At 38.1% G+C, this 16,011-nt stretch overlaps 1 protein-coding gene and 2 pseudogenes across 1 annotated transcript in view; 1 reads left to right on the forward strand and 2 right to left on the reverse strand.

Annotated features, from left to right (window-relative positions):
- Positions 1-25: 25 nt before the first annotated feature.
- Positions 26-2,904, reverse strand: LOC127432826 (uncharacterized; annotated as a pseudogene).
- A 176-nt stretch (positions 2,905-3,080) lies between these two features.
- Positions 3,081-7,231, forward strand: LOC127439723 (cyclin-H-like; annotated as a pseudogene).
- A 3,978-nt stretch (positions 7,232-11,209) lies between these two features.
- Positions 11,210-16,011, reverse strand: part of LOC127432820 (ras GTPase-activating protein 1-like) — a 69,794-nt gene continuing 64,992 nt past the window's right edge. Inside the window, exons 20-25 of the mRNA XM_051684254.1 lie at positions 15,629-15,715; positions 15,483-15,550; positions 12,633-12,721; positions 12,434-12,511; positions 12,190-12,324; positions 11,210-11,847 (exon numbers count right to left, since the gene is read on the reverse strand). Of these exons, the coding sequence (XP_051540214.1) occupies positions 11,764-11,847; positions 12,190-12,324; positions 12,434-12,511; positions 12,633-12,721; positions 15,483-15,550; positions 15,629-15,715 (541 nt within the window). The 3' untranslated portion in view covers positions 11,210-11,763. The remainder of the gene's footprint in view (positions 11,848-12,189; positions 12,325-12,433; positions 12,512-12,632; positions 12,722-15,482; positions 15,551-15,628; positions 15,716-16,011) is intronic.

The following is a 16,011-nucleotide window of genomic DNA, read 5'->3' on the forward strand; positions in this document are numbered from 1 at the left end:
ATCTACAGAGCTGAAATATTCTTCTAAAAATCTTTGTTTGTGTTCTGCAGAAGAAAGTCATACACATCTGGGATGGCTTGAGGGAGAGTAAATAAGAGAATTATCATTTTTGTCTGAACTATTCTTTTAAGCCCACGATTAGGCTTGAAAAGTGTGTTGCATTTCCAGGGTCATCGATTTCCTCAAAACATTATCAACCTCTTCTTCAAATTGGTGAAGAAGTTTAAAGTTACAAAATCCTCTGTAGAGTAAACCAGCCGACAAAGTTTTCATCGCCTCCTGCATTTGTGACAGTGATGGAACGGTGACAGGATGTGAAGTCCCACCGATTTCAGCGTTGTCTAGGGTCGGTTCAAATTTTGGAACAATGAACTGTTCACTTTCATTGTTGGTTTTAGTTACACTCATGTCATCGGATTGTTCAGTTACACTCGTGAGATCAGATTCCCTTTCATTCTCAGTTTGTTCAAATATTTCGTAATCCGAGTTTTCACTTTCAGTTTTGATTCTCAGGATCGTTACATCCTTGTTGTCGAATTCGTGCTCTTGTGATTGATTATGTTCACTATCGCCCTCTTGCTGCTCGAGATGGAACATCTCTCGAATTACTTCCTCACGGGTTTTAAATCGTGTCAACCAGTTGCTCCTTGCCCTGAAGTTTCGGAAACCCATCTCCTTAGTCAACTGGGTTGCTTTTAAACGAATCATTGAATCATTTACAATGACACCTTTTTCACATGAGCTATTGATCCACCTCCAGAGTGCAGCTTCAACGTGAGGCGTCTTTGCGAATGCAATGTTTATCCCAGGTTCTACATTTACCACCTCCTCATTTTCAGATTTGGGCTCTTCTGGTGGATTATTCTGGCTGTCGTTTCCCTCTTTTCGGTCGATGTTGAACTTTTCTCGTATTAATGCCTCCCGGGATTTGAAGCGTGTGAACCAGTTGCTCTTTGCCCTGAAGTTTCGGAAACCCATCGCCCGAGCCAACCGAGTCGCTTTCGAACGAATCATTGAATCATTTACGACGATTCCATTTTCACGCGAGCTATCCATCCACCTCCAGAGTGCAGCTTCAACGTATGGCGTCTTTGCGAATGCAAGACTTATCCCTGGACCTGGTACTAATTTTCTTGCCTTTTCATTTTCAGATTTGGGCTCTTTCGGCAGATTATTCCAGATGTCGTCGCCCTCTTTTCGGTCGATGAGGAATGTCTCTCATATTATTGCCTCTCTGGCTTTAAAGCGTGTGAACCAGTTGCTCTTTGCCCTGAAGTTTCAGAAACCCATCGCCTTAGCTAGCCGAGTCGCTTTGGAACGAATCATTGAATCATTTACGATGATACCTTTTTCACACGAGCTATCGATCCACCTCCAGAGTGCAGCTTCAACACATGGCGTCTTTGAGAATGCAAAATCCACCCCTGGTACGACGTTTACCACCTCATCATTATCAGATCTGGACTCTTCTGGTGGATTATTCCGGCTGTCGTGGCCTTCCTCTCGGCCAATGTGGAATGTCGTACGTATTGATGCCTCCCGGGCTTTAAAGCGTGTAAACCTGTCAGTGTTTGCCCTGAAGTTATGGAAACCCATCTGTGCAGCCACTTGGGGCGCTTTTCTGCGAATCATTAAATCACCTAGCTTAATACCTTTCTCACAAGCATTATCGACCCACCTCCAGAGTGCAGCTTCAATTGCGTGCGTCCTTGTACAAGTAAATTTTTGTTTTGGCGTTGGTCTTTGAAACCATAGCACTGCATTATTGTCAGATGAGGAATTTTCTAATGGTTTACTTTGGTCGATCTCGAACATCTCTCGTATTACTGTCTCTCTGATTTTAAAGTTTGTCAACCACTTTGTACTGGCCGAGAAAGTACAGAACCCCACTTTTTCAGCCACCTCAGTCGCTTTTTCACAAATCATAACATCATCGACGGCCATACCGTTTTCACGCGATGTATCGATCCACATCCAGAGTGCAGCCTCGAGCTGATGCGTTCTGTCAGATTCAACTGTACTAAAGTTACACTTGGCTTTTTTAACAGTCCTCTTCCGGAGCCGCCAATAGTTAAGCAAAGTCGGTGAGACATTTAGCAGACGCGCTGCAGCGCTTTGGGACATTGTTAGAGAGAGTTGATCATATTTCTCGAGAAGACTCTCTTTTTCTTGAATTGTTCTACGGGTATATTTTCTTGTGGCCATGTTTTTGTGAACGAGCCGAGGTCATCAGAAAAGCGCCAGGTGGCGTGAGCTGCATGCGACAAACTCTTGCGACGTTTGAAAACATGATTAAACAAAGATGCGTAGTTTAACTTTTGAAATACGTTTGATGTTTGTTCAGCCGATCTTCGTTTAACACTGACAGAACCGTCACTGTGTGCCCAAGATGTATGTGATTGAAATATTTAACTTTTGAGATGTTGCCTGCCTTGGATGAGATTTAAAACTGCTTTAGTTGGCTTCCTCGGTAATACACCACACTAACTTGAGCTCTTGTGCAGTAGTAAGTAGATGTCTGATTATATTTACATATTTGTCATACTGTCCTTAAAACTACTTAATGTTGGATCACACTTATTAATTGCATAACCATAAATGCATTGTTTTAGCCACAGCCTTTTTCGCGACCATGCTTCACAACAGCTCCCAGAAGAAATTCTGGACTTTTGATAATGAGGAAAAATTAATAATAGAGGCAAATCAGAAGTTCTGCTCGAAAGCCCTGTCCAGTGGTAAAGTAACCAACCATAACAGGGATATTTTTTATACATGCAAGCTAAACGTAACCCTTAAAGGAGCACTCAGTATTTTTTTTCCCTCATTAAAAAAGTTTTGCTCCTAAAGAAATGCATAGTAATTTTGAAAGGTGTATAAAATCATGCACACTCACATGAGATGAAGACAGCAATCAGATCAGTAACCTTAAAAAAAAAGCTGTTCTATTTTACATGGAGAGGGTCCCCACATGGGGGCTACCATGTTAGGAAGGAGTGCGTTTACATGGACACCAGAAAGCAGCGTATTGCGAGAACGTGGCTTATTGAGAGAAAGCTGCGTTCCTGTTTACACTGTTTACATGTACCGTATAAGCGGCATACTCTTAACTTGTGTATACATCCAGCTTGGTGAGAAAGCAGCGTTCTCCATAGCAACGTAATACACCCGCGACACTTAAGACATTTTTCTATTTTACTCTGTTGTTTCTCTTTATTTACATATATTCCACAGTTGTCGCTTTGTTTGTTTCCTTAACTTTCTGTTACGACCTGCAGCGGAATTGCGCAGCAATAGTGGTAGGGTGACCATATTCTGGTTTTCCAAAAAGAGGACACCTGGAATAATAGGGTTCAAAACAGTGTTACTATGAATGCAAGCTTTAATACAGTGAAAAAGACACTCTATTAGCATAACTTAAATATATCTAAATAAATATGTCCAACATTTTTTTGAATGTCCATGTACTAAAATAAAATATGTGATGCCATGAGTGTACCTTCATTTACTATTACTATTATTTTGAATGGCCATGGAAAATGAAGCAATGTAATAACAATTTTACCTGGTCGCAAAAAGTAGTTTGTTAATTTACCTGATGAACTTTCACCTTTTGCTGACCCTTTATGCTTCGGAGAGCTAATGTGTGCTTCTAAATCACTTGCACCTTTATTAGCAACTGACACATAAGTTCCAGCTTTACATGTCATACATTCTGCTTCCCACGGATCTCGACCTGGACGAAAGCATGGGAATTTTGCACTTTCGTTTGGGCATTGTTTTCACTCAGCTGTCATTTGCTGCTACTGTCAAGCAGCTGTTTGATGCCGAACACAACAGCGCTTTGCGCGTTCGCGGAGAGATTGACAGGCAGGAATTTGGCCAATAGTTGCTGCAAGCCTCTTATAATCGACCAATTGTTGTGCGAGAAGGCGGGACTTAAAAAGAGGGGTTAAAGCAGTGCAAATATGCGCGCGCACACACACAATGAAGTATAAGACCAGTGCACATCATAATGTTTTAATCCCTAAATAGTGGGGTTTTCTCTCTTACGTAAAACACGGATATTCCCCCAATGTACACGGTAAGGGACAGTCGACAATTTACACTGGTGTTTATAAATGAGTATAGTTTATTGTGTATGTGCTTTCCCTACTGTACTCTCGGAAATGTTGAAGTCTTTCTGGGTTGTTTAGTTCTTGTTCGGCTCCATCCGATGACGTGTGTTACCCCGGTGTGTTCACGCACATGCGCACTCTTCAAAAGGTTTTAGAAGAGTGCATTCCGGGTGAAACCTAATTGTGTTCAACCGCTCTCTCTTAATCCCTTAAGAGGTGTAAGGAAACCCGCGTTCTTGTTGGCATGACGTTTCGTTTCAGAGCGCCGCTTTCTGCAAAAACCCTGAAATAAACCGTTTTCTTAAGTACATGTTAACAGGGTCAATCTTATTGAACACTTTAACTCATGGATTAAGTTAATTATGACTTATGAATTTATGAATGAAAAAATACATTTATACTATTGCATTGTTAATAGTAACTGAAAACTATTGCGTTGTAGGTCCAGGACGAAATAAAAAATAAATAAAATAAAAATTAAAATTACTTGGTGCACCTTTAAAGAGATGGTTCACCCCCGAAAATATGGCGTATTTTACTCCCCTTCATGTTGCTCAAAACCCACATGACTTTTTTTTTTTTTCTTCTGTGGAACACAAAAGATGTTAAGAAGAATGACAGCCTTGGTCACCATTCACTTTCACTGCATCTTTTTTCCATACACAGGAGGAAGTAAGTTTGGAACAAAAGGAAAATAAATAATGATCATTTTCAGTTTTGGCAGAACTGTCTCTTTAACACAACATATGTGTGCATCTTATAAGATAAAAACAATAAAACCTGCATTTCATGGTCAATGCAAGTTTCTTTTTGTCTTTTTTAAGATTGTCTTTTCTTTTGAATTTCTTAATTAGAACCCTAATCTTTTTTTGGCAGTCCCAGAATTATCACAGTGGAAAACTGAGTGACTTGTAGCATAAACCACACTGTAATATTGAATTGAGTTCACTAATTGTTCCATCATCTTTCAGTTCTAACAAGTTCTATCTTGTTTTCAGCCTGAGATAAATGAATCCATGTTTCTCAATAAATGGGAGGAAAAGGTGCTTTTCAGATAATATGAGAAGAGATTGCTGGACTTCTGCACCATGTTTAAGCCTGCAATGCCAAAATCTGTTGTGGTAATCAATATCTGTTAAAGATATATCTCTTAAAAGTTTTTTCTGTCCCCATGTTGTTTGAATTTTTAAACCTGTATTCATCTTCCAGGGCACATCTTGTATGTATTTTCGAAGATTCTATTTGAACTCTTTAATGGAGTATAATCCTCGGACAATAATGTAAGTGTTACAGCGGTGTGGAATCGGTGAGTTATAAGATCAGGAATTAAAGTATATGAGACTTTCAGGTTCTGACTTTCCCCACTTACCTTTGCAGCTTGACATGTGCATATTTGTCCTGTAATGTGGATGAGTTTAATGTGTCCAGCACTCAGTTTGTGGGCAACCTTCAGGAAACCTCTGCAGGACAGGAGAGGGCTCTAGAACAGATTCTGGAGTATGAGCTCCTTCTTATACAGCAGCTCAATTTCCATCTGGTTGTTCACAATCCTTATCGGGCTTTCTGATTGACTTGAAGGTGAGTCAGATTCAACTTCACTTCTACTTGCTGAAAGTTGTTCTCAACATCTTGGGAAGGTCAGTAATTGGTCAGCAGGTCTTGTATCACCCTGAAGGGGTTTATTTTGCAGTTGTGACCAGCTGACTGTGCAGTATCCAATTTATTACATGGCTAATTTTTAAAAATAAATAATTAAGTGGACATGAAATATTAATGAGTTGACATTTATATATTTTTTGTGTGATTAAAGAGACCATGGAATGATATGAGATATATGAAACTAGTGCAACTATGTAGGAAATCGGTTGACTGGGACAACAGTCAATTATACAGTTTAGTGTTCATTGTATAAAAATATTTGACCACAAAATGCTGTGATTGACCAATCAGAATCAAGTATTTCAGAGAGCTGTATAATAAGGAAGGTTTATTTATTTACTCGAGTTACTATGTTCAGCTGAATGATTTTTGTGTGAAAGGATCTTGATCAGTCCAAAAGTAAGTTACTAAATGGTTTTTGATCAGATCAGACTCCACTTCTCTCCAGCTCAGATTGCTCTCACCGCTGTCCTCAACAGTGCTGCACGTGCTGGCCTCAAGATGGAGGTGTAGGTTGATCAATTCTTCAGCATTCAAAGATTCTGACAGCAGAGATGGCAGGACAATGGAAATGTTTTTTTGACATTTACAGATATTTGACCTAATGCATGGGGCTTGAGGACAAGGAGACCCACTCAAAGATGTATGATTCAATGAGATCTAAGTATCATGTCTATCTGTTAAAATGTCAGAAGATAAGAGATGAATAACTTGGAACACATCTGCAAAACTCTCATAACAGGTCTCAGATCTTTAATGGTCTGTCTGGTAAATAGTGCCCTGTAATTTTTTTTTTTTTTTCTATTGTGGGATGTTTAGCTTATAAAATATCTGTTTTGCTGTGAAATGCATAAAAAAACAAAAAAAAAACTAAAGGAGACCCATTAGTAACCTTACATTCTTTCAACCCAATACTCACCTCAGGGTCTGATTAGTTTTAGCAGACTTTGAGTAACCAATGAAATCCTAGCCCCCTCATACCCAACTATCCAGCTGCAACAGAGGAGGAATTTATTCAGTACATTTACATACATTTTAAAAGTTCAATTTAAGTTGGACTAAAACAACAATTCATCTTTTTAACTGAATGCAATTCCAGGTCAATTTGACCCATTTAAACTTTAAACACAGATTTACATAAACTTAACTAACTATTTGGTGTGAAGCTTCTTGACATCCTCCATGGAGATGGTCTGGATCTAACAATGTTAAAATGATTAATTTCATGTATTTATAGATGCTATAAACATAGTAATAAAAAATTGTTATGGGCCAATTTGACCTGGTTCATATAAAGACTTATGAGAAAGCTGTAATATGCCAGAAAACTGATTGTGACCATTTTAATTATAGGAATAACAGGTCTTATTAAAGCGTATGAGCTTCCCAAAGCTGAGGAGGTCCATACCTGCAAACAGAAGCTGGAAAGGATTCATACTGAATTTGCTACAAACTTGTGAGTACAGTCAAGTAAACAACATGAAGCTTCTATTATGGAAAAAGAATGATGACAAAGTACCTACAGTTCTGGGCAGAGGAAGATGTCTATTTAAAAACCACACCAAACGAATGATAGGAAGAGATATATTTAGCCGGGGTAGTCACATGGTGTTTTGTATCCATAATGCAAAAGTTTTTTTTGTTTGTTTGTTTTTTTTTGTATAAAATAGAAAAATAAAAATACATGAACTACCTGAAATACAAAAAATAAAATAAAATAAATAAATACATCTGTGTCATGCTGCTTCACAGATCTGCTGGGTCATAAAATGCTGCTAAATGTACTTTTAAAGAATCCCCCACTGCAGCTAGAGATAAAAACAGGAAACCAAGTACAAAGTGAGCTGTTTCAAGTCAGCGATAGTGAAATTACACCTACTTCCACAGACAAATATAGTACCATGGTATTATAATTTTTTGGACATGGTGCATTGGCACAATAATAATACCATGTTTTTTGGACATGAACATATACCAAAGTACCATGGTATTGCCATCTGATACCATCACTGTGCAATGGTACCACCATAGTACTTTTTGTAAGGGGATCAGGGAGTACAGGCCAATGTTACTACTTGTTGAATTGTTTAAAAAAACAAACAAAAAGAACTTTGTAGAGTCATCTAATAAATTGTCAAATCAAAAGCATTACTTGAATGGTAAATTCACGTTTTGAAGTTTTAAAGGATGAAGAGTTAATAATTCAGAAATAAACCTGCTATACATGATCAGGCTGAAATTAAAATATTTAATGTACTTTGATAGTCGATAGGTCTTGATGGTTTCCATTCTTTTTCTAACACACAATTAATCAGGAACCATAATCTCTTCAGACAAGTCTGGAGTAAAGCAATAGAATTCAGTTGAGCTCAAGTTTGTTGGAGTTGTAGGGTAGGTGGATGATCAGGGGAAGGTTATTAAAAGTAGTCACTGTCATGCACCAAGCATTAGGTACCACAACCTTGTAATCTATCATCCAAAACTGAATCTGCCTTACTGATCTGCTCATGTATCACACACAAACACTGGTTTTCAGATAAAAAGTCAGGATGCAGCATCACCTTGTCAGGCAAAGAAGCTCACAAGGTAAGATAATAATCAGTTGCAATCTGTAGGATCTAAGCCTACCTGCAAACAGGATGAGATTGTGAGGTAAAATTGAGTGTAGATGGTCTCTTAAGGCTTGCACCATAAGTGCATCTTGCTTCCCTGATGGTCAAGAGCAATGCAGTGTGGACGTTCTTGTAGGCTGCAGATGTCAGTCTAGTTGAAGTCTGTTAACTGCTGATGGCTTGACCATCATTGACAGTGGTATGGTTCCAAGTCGGACAGATCCCTGTTGATTTTGCAGTAGTCTTAATGAAGGATTTGGGGATTTTCAGTATGGAGCCAGGTGTCATTTCTGATTTCTGCTTGAACATTTGGTTGACTGTTATTCTTTTGGAGTTTCATGATTTGTAGTTTGGGAAGATCCAGGAGATCCATACATTTGATGGTTCATCTGTAAATTCAAGTTTTCCAATCTGTTGGTTGAATTCAAGTTTGGCATTATGTTGCCTAAATATAGTCAGAGTAGAACTTCAACAAATGGTGATTGGAGATCTTAAGTCAATGGTTCACACATCCAGATGCAGTCCTTGTCATCTAGGTAGAACGAGTCTTGCTGTCTTTGCTATCAGCCTTTTCTTTCAGAGGACCTGGATAGTGGTGGCTACAGCCATAAAGGTACATTCAGTTCTGTAAAATAAAGAACAATTCAAGGATGGTGACCCTTCTCATTTATATGAATTTTTTAGGGATTGCTAGTGAACCATAATATAATTTCAGGCTCTTTCAGAAGTGTTTTGTTGATCAATGCTATGCATTCGCATCTCATTCGTTACAAACATATTAAAAGAATGTTCCAGGTTTAAAACAAGTTAAGCTCTATTATCAGAAGCTTAGCCACAGACAATTTTGACTAGAGGTAGACTATAATATCGCTTTCACTGATTAATCTGTGCCGCTAGTTGCTTTTTGGAACTATCGGTTATCTGCAAAAAAAAAAAAAAAACTAAGCGGAATAATAATAAAAAAAACTAAAAAAAAACTGTGCCAATGTTTAAAAAATTATTTTTTTTATTATTATTAATCTGCTATGTTCCTCTGTGGCCAGCGCTAGTGGATTCTACAGATAGAACAGCTTGGTTCAGCAGTATAACCATGGCTGCTAGAAGTGAAATATAAAAAATTACTGACACATTGTGGGGATCTAAATCTTTCATCATTGACAATATTCATCCATATTTTTATCCTCACTTCAAAGCACATTTTGTAATTTTGATAAGTATTTTAAATTGAAGCGAGGGCATACAAAGAAAAAGGCGACTATATAGAAACTGAACTTTTTCTAATTATTATTGGGATTTTATTCAAATTGTAGGACATAATCACATCTTTTTTTTTGCTATATTTTGAATGTGACTTTTTACATTTTATCCCAGTGAAATGTCTTGCTCCATAGACAACAACTTGTGATGTCGATAGAGCTTCACTTGTATTGGAGGTGTAATGTTCCTTGAAATGTGTTATTTTGATAATGTGCCTAATGTGCTACATACTATGGGCAAGCTTGTCTTTAAACTGTTCAAATATTTTTTGAAGATTACTTAAATTGATTAGATTTCTACCTTCTAATTCACAATACCTCTAAATACCTACCTTGTTCTTTACTGTTGAGGTCACTTTCTTAAAAAGTACAACAAACTGACACGATCATTAACAAACTAAACATATATGATCTGTAACTACTACACAGTTAAAAGCTACAGTGATGCACTAGCTTGCATGATTGGATGTGTGAGAGAAATGGATCACCAAAGACAGTCACTAAATGAATGTAGTCATCTGACGAGAATGGTTTATGGTGCTCTGATGCAAGTTCCTCATGAACACTTTCTTCTGTCCATGTCATCCAGGAAAAGAAAACACAGATATGAAGATGATGATCATGTTGTGAAAAGGCAGATGGTTACTGATGAAGTAAGTTAGAACTGATTATTTGGTCCTTTGGTGCACAATCCTCTGTTTGCCACAGGAATCTCATGATTTTATATTCTGTAGGAGTGGACAGATGAGGGTTTGGATGCAGTGTGACAAGAAAATTCTTCTGTACGTTTTTAAAGCAGCTACATCCTTGACCTGTGGTTTTTGGAGAACTGTGCATTGGTATTTCATGATGCAGTGATTGCACTTTATGCCAAACGAGGTTGTAAATACTTCAGCAAAAATAAGTTTTCATATAAAACTTTTTCTTCAGTGAAAATATATATTTTGTGACATTCTTTTATACTCCCAAAAGGCTGTGCAAAGAAAGAGTAATTTACAGACCCTTTAATTCAAGGAGTTTCATAATTCACTTAATACAGAGACCGTTACCTTACAGCAAACTGGGGTTAAATGCCTTGGTGAAAGTTAGTAATAGTTCAGGAATTGCCTCTGGCAGGGTTTGAACCTACTTTTCATTTACCAATTCGGACCTTTAACCACTATGCCACCATTTGGCCATTTAGTTGCTTTTAATTTGAACAGCAATGTAGACATTCCCCAAAATACCTTAAGAGGTGGGACAACAGCTGTCTTGTCATATTCAAAAGCTGTTTACACAGGCTGATCTGAGACAGACAACAGTCAGTACTTTATAAAACATGTTTAATAAGTGCATGCATTCCTGATACAATTTGTACTATTATAAATTTCACTGCTGTAAACATCTTTAACTTTTTCTCCTGAGAACACGTCTGGCTTTGAATTTGTCTCAGGGAATACTCAACCAATCAAAAATATTGTACAATATGGAAAACAAATCAAGTTACCTCAATTTATATACTCATGATTCCAGCAAGAGAATTTATTTGTTCTGATATAAAATAATCATACTCTCTGAGGATGGTAAAAAAAAAAAAAAAAAAAAAAAATCCAGTTTACAGCACAATTCAAACTAAACGGAACAGGGAAAAGGACAAAGAACACTAGTCTGAGCACATTTTGCATATTCATAGCCATGTAAATCAGTAACAAATTACAGTATAAAAAGCATTATAGCTCATTATCCAGTTATAGACAAGGATTGCTGCAGCCTTGTGTCAGTTCACTTTCAGATCAAGCAGACAAAGAGATACACTTTGGCAACTGGTATTTAATAACATGATTCTATGGGTCATTAGCTAGACCCGTTTGTTAGATTGATATGTACCCAAGATACTGTGAACAGTCCAAACGGATGATCTGGGAGAACGATTTCAAAAGTCATTGGTATCGGACTTCGGAGTCCAGCCGTTTTGTTTCGCAGCTGTAGTTTTGCATAGTTCTCGTGGCACGGTCAAAGGGGTGATGGGAGATATGGGGAGGGCGGGAGTTGACATGGTGATGAGGGTGGAGCATGCAGAGGTCCCATTGGCTACTCCATGGAGACGGAGACAAACTGACAGACAAAGAGACTGAGGTGGAACTACCTGTTGCTGTTGGACAGGGCGTAGTGCACCTGTTTCTGCTGGAGGAGCTCAGTGATGGCCAGCAGCTTTTTCAACACATGCTGCGGAAAGATGAGAGATGAACTGACCAAATCTTACTAAGTCTAAAGTCAAAATCGTTTATATCTCGGCATCGCCAAATATGTTTTTCTGCACAAGTGAATTAACGCAGTCGCTGTTTTAAATCATAACTATTTTGCTATGTATATTTTTTAATATTAAGAGTATCTCGTAATTTCTCTCGACTGTATTTAGTTTCTGCCTACGTAGAGCATTCTATTCCACTTACGATGCTGTCGTGTAAGGCAGTGAGCAGCCAGACAGCTCACTGGTTTTTAGAACAGAGCTTGTGTTTATTCAATGTATTGTAACATTTCTTTATTTGTATCACTAGGCAAACCTACCTGCTGTGCTCCTCTCTCGTTGCTGAGGGTGCGGAGTTCATCAGAATGTGTAGCACAGATCTCATGCAGGGCAGCAAAGTCACGGGACAAATCAGTCCTAAAGTGCTCGATAGATTCTGGGAGATCAGGAACATTCTGGAGAAATGGCACAAAGAAAAGGTTCTTAGAAACCCACTCACTGATTACATCATCTTGAGCCACAGGCAACCCATGCTGGTTTAAAATTGGATGTAGGGCAGTTTACCCCCAGCTCATCCAGAAACATGATCATCCTTTGTTTGTTGTTCTTGATGAAAGGATTCACTCCCTCCATGTAAGGCTCCTGCAACACACATTCATCATAATAAATACATCTCAATACCACCACTGTTACATTATTCATAGCAATTTATGACACCTATATGCGTAGCTCGTTTTTTAATACAGCATGGAAACAAAAATACCTTGGCACCAAATTCCACCAGGTTGGCCAAATTCTGCACAGACTTGGCCACCAGGGTGAGCGTTCGACCAGCTGTAGATGATGGAGGGTCTGCAAAGAAACACATTTTATAGTCTAACAGTCCTTAATATTGCATTAAACTGGCTGTGACACGACTGTTTTGTAGTTTTTACTATTTTTTTCTTTTGATTAATTTGTTCTTTTAATTTAGTCCTTTGTCTATTTTAGTAAATTATAGAAAATGGCATGCAATTTTAGTAGACGGAACGTGTGTAATTATTTAAGTATAATGCAAGTATAGCAGACCAAACTGTAGCCAAAGAGTTTTAAAAATCTATTAACTTTTAATCATTTTAAAAATGTACATAAACTACTTTGCAGGCTGTAGATTTGCAGCTTTACAGCTTGGAGCACCCCATAATTAAATTAAATCCTTTGCTTGAACCTGGTTCCCAAAATACTGGTAACAGGCTTATAATGAGTATACTCAAGTATTAAGGGTGCTGTAAGCAATTTTTATGGAATGGTTATGGTATGAAGAAAATGTTCCATCTCCCTGAAAGATACCTCTGAAATAAGTGTCCTGAGATATCTTACTGGTCACTCTGATGGCAATAGACTGTGTAAACAGCAAATAAAAATGTGTCTGCAGGCCACAGTCACATTCTTTGATCAGCCTATAAGAAGACTTTGATGTGCTTTCTGCCGGTCAATCGTTTTGCGCATTCTCATAGTGTAGTAGTTGAAGTGGTTCATTCAGGTTTACCGCTGCCATATTCAGATTCATAACGGTTGTCAATTCAGGGTGCTATTTTGCTACTGCTGTGTTTGACAACCGAGAAGACGCACTTCTGCCCAGTGTTAGATGCCACGGTATCTGTGGAGGGCGGGGTTTGGGAAAGAGGGGGCATGTCTAATTCAAGGGATCAGTCTTGTGGATGTTAAAAATATTATCAAAAATATTAATTGACAGGTTTTTTTTTTATTTTTTTATTTTTTTTTAAATCCATAAAATCCATCAATTTTTTTTTTGTCTTTAAATTTAGGCAGTGTGAAGTGTATATGGTTCAGTCTTCAGTAAGTATATTATACAGTTGAAGTCAGAAGTTTACATACACTTAGGTTAAAGTCATTAAAACTAATCTTTTAACCACTCCACAGATTTCATATTAGCTAACTATAGTTTTGGCAAGTCGATTAGGACATCTACTTTGTGCATGACATGAGTAATTTTTCCGACAGATTGTTTCACATTTAAATGGAATCACAATTCCAGTAGATCAAAAGTTTACATACACAAGATAACTGTGCCTTTAAGCAGCGTCGAAAATTCCAGAAAATGATGTCAAGCCTTTAGACAATTAGCTTCTGATAGGAGGTGTACTGAATTGGAGGTGTACCTGTGGATGTATTTTAAGGCCTACCTTCAAACTCAGTGCCTCTTTGCTTGACATCATGGGAAAATCAAAAGAAATCAGCCAAGACCTCAGAAAAAAATAAATAAATTGTGGACCTCCACAAGTCTGGTTCATCCTTGGGAGCAATTTCCAAATGCCTGAAGGTACCACGTTCATCTGTACAAACAATAGTACGCAAGTATAAACACCATGGAACAACGCAGGAGACGCATTCTGTCTCCTAGAGATGAATGTAGTTTGGTGTGAAAAGTGCAAATCAATCCCAGAACAACAGCAAAGGACCATGTGAAGATGCTGGGGGAAACAGGTAGACAAGTAACTATATCCACAGTAAAACGAGTCCAATATTGACATAACCTGAAAGGCTGCTCAGCAAGGAAGAAGCCAATGCTCCAAAACCGCCATAAAAAGCCAGACTACAATTTGCAAGTGCCCGTGGGGACAAAGATCTTACTTTTTGGAGAAATGTCCTCTGGTCTGATGAAACAAAAATTGAACTTTTTGGCCATAATGACCATTGTTATGTTTGGAGGAAAAAAGGGTGAGGCTTACAAGCCGAAGAACACGATCCCAACCATGAAGCATGGTATTATGGGGGTTCTTTTCTGCAGGAGGGACTTATTTTTTTATTTTGCAAAATAAATGGCATCATAAGGAAGATTATGTGGATATATTGAAGCAACATCTCAAGACATCAGCCATGAAGTTAAAGCTTGGTTGCAAATGGGTCTTCCAAATGGACAATGACCACAAGCATACCTCTAAATTTGTGGCAAAATGGCTTAAGGACAACAAAGTCAAGGTATTGGAGTGGCCATCACAAAGCTCTGACCTCATTCTCATAGAAAATTTGTAGGAGGAACTGAAAAGGCATGTGCGAACAAGGAGGCCAACAAAAATGACCCGGGAAGCTTGTGGAAGGCTACCCAAAATGTTTGACCCAAGTTAAACAATTTAAAGGTAATGCTATCAAATACTAACAAAGTGTATGTAAACTTCTGACCCACTGGGAATGTGATGAAAGAAATAAAAGCTGAGATAAATCATATTCTCTACTATTATTCTGACATTTCACATTCTTAAAATAAAGTAGTGATCCTAACTGACCTAAGACAGGGAATGTTTTCTACAATTAAATGTCAGGAATTGTGAAAAACTGAGTTTAAATGTATTTGGCTAAGGTGTCTGTAAACGTCTGACTTTAACTGTAGTAGTATTCTATTCTGAACACAGCGTCACATAAAACTAAACCGAATACACAAATACAAAATCCTGTCAACTGTTAGTCACTCAAGTTTATACCTTTATTTGGACTGTAAAGTGCTCTTCTGTGTGGCTGAAGCTCTTACAGGTGCATAAAGAAATCGCTATCTGAGTAGGTACTTGACCTCTGCATCTGGCAGAAGGAGGTTTTGATGCAGCTGTGCACTTACCAGCAATGATATTGAACATTCTGGGGTTGAGAATGGCAGGGCAGATGAGCCTCAGGAAGACAAAACCACTGTAGGACAGACAAAAAAATGTTTTAGTTACATGTTCTTCTGTAAATGTATGCAAATGCAGCTTGACAATGTGTTACCTCACAACCCTGGTCCTCATTGTAGTGTTGGTGGGCCATTTCTGCTGCACAGACCTCTGCAGACAGCCGTAAATGTACCTCAGTGTCCTTAAGAAAGGAGAGAGACAACCATGAAGCTTCAAGGCAAAGCTCGACATACAGTAGAACAAAACGATAAGTATGAACAGTGTAATACCATATTGACAGGGCTGTATGAACAGTACGGCATGCATTTAAATTGTTGTAACTTAAAAGAAAGTGTGTAAAGTACTACATAAACAGAGTGGTGTATATATGGGTATTTCTTAGGTCCCGTAACTGGTCATTATTTCTTTTAAGTTCTTCACAATATTTGGTTCTTTTTGCCATTGATAGTCCACTTTAAATGGTCCTGTGGTGTGACA

Source organism: Myxocyprinus asiaticus, chromosome 4 (assembly GCF_019703515.2).
Source record: "Myxocyprinus asiaticus isolate MX2 ecotype Aquarium Trade chromosome 4, UBuf_Myxa_2, whole genome shotgun sequence".
In the NCBI taxonomy this organism is placed as follows: domain Eukaryota; kingdom Metazoa; phylum Chordata; class Actinopteri; order Cypriniformes; family Catostomidae; genus Myxocyprinus; species Myxocyprinus asiaticus.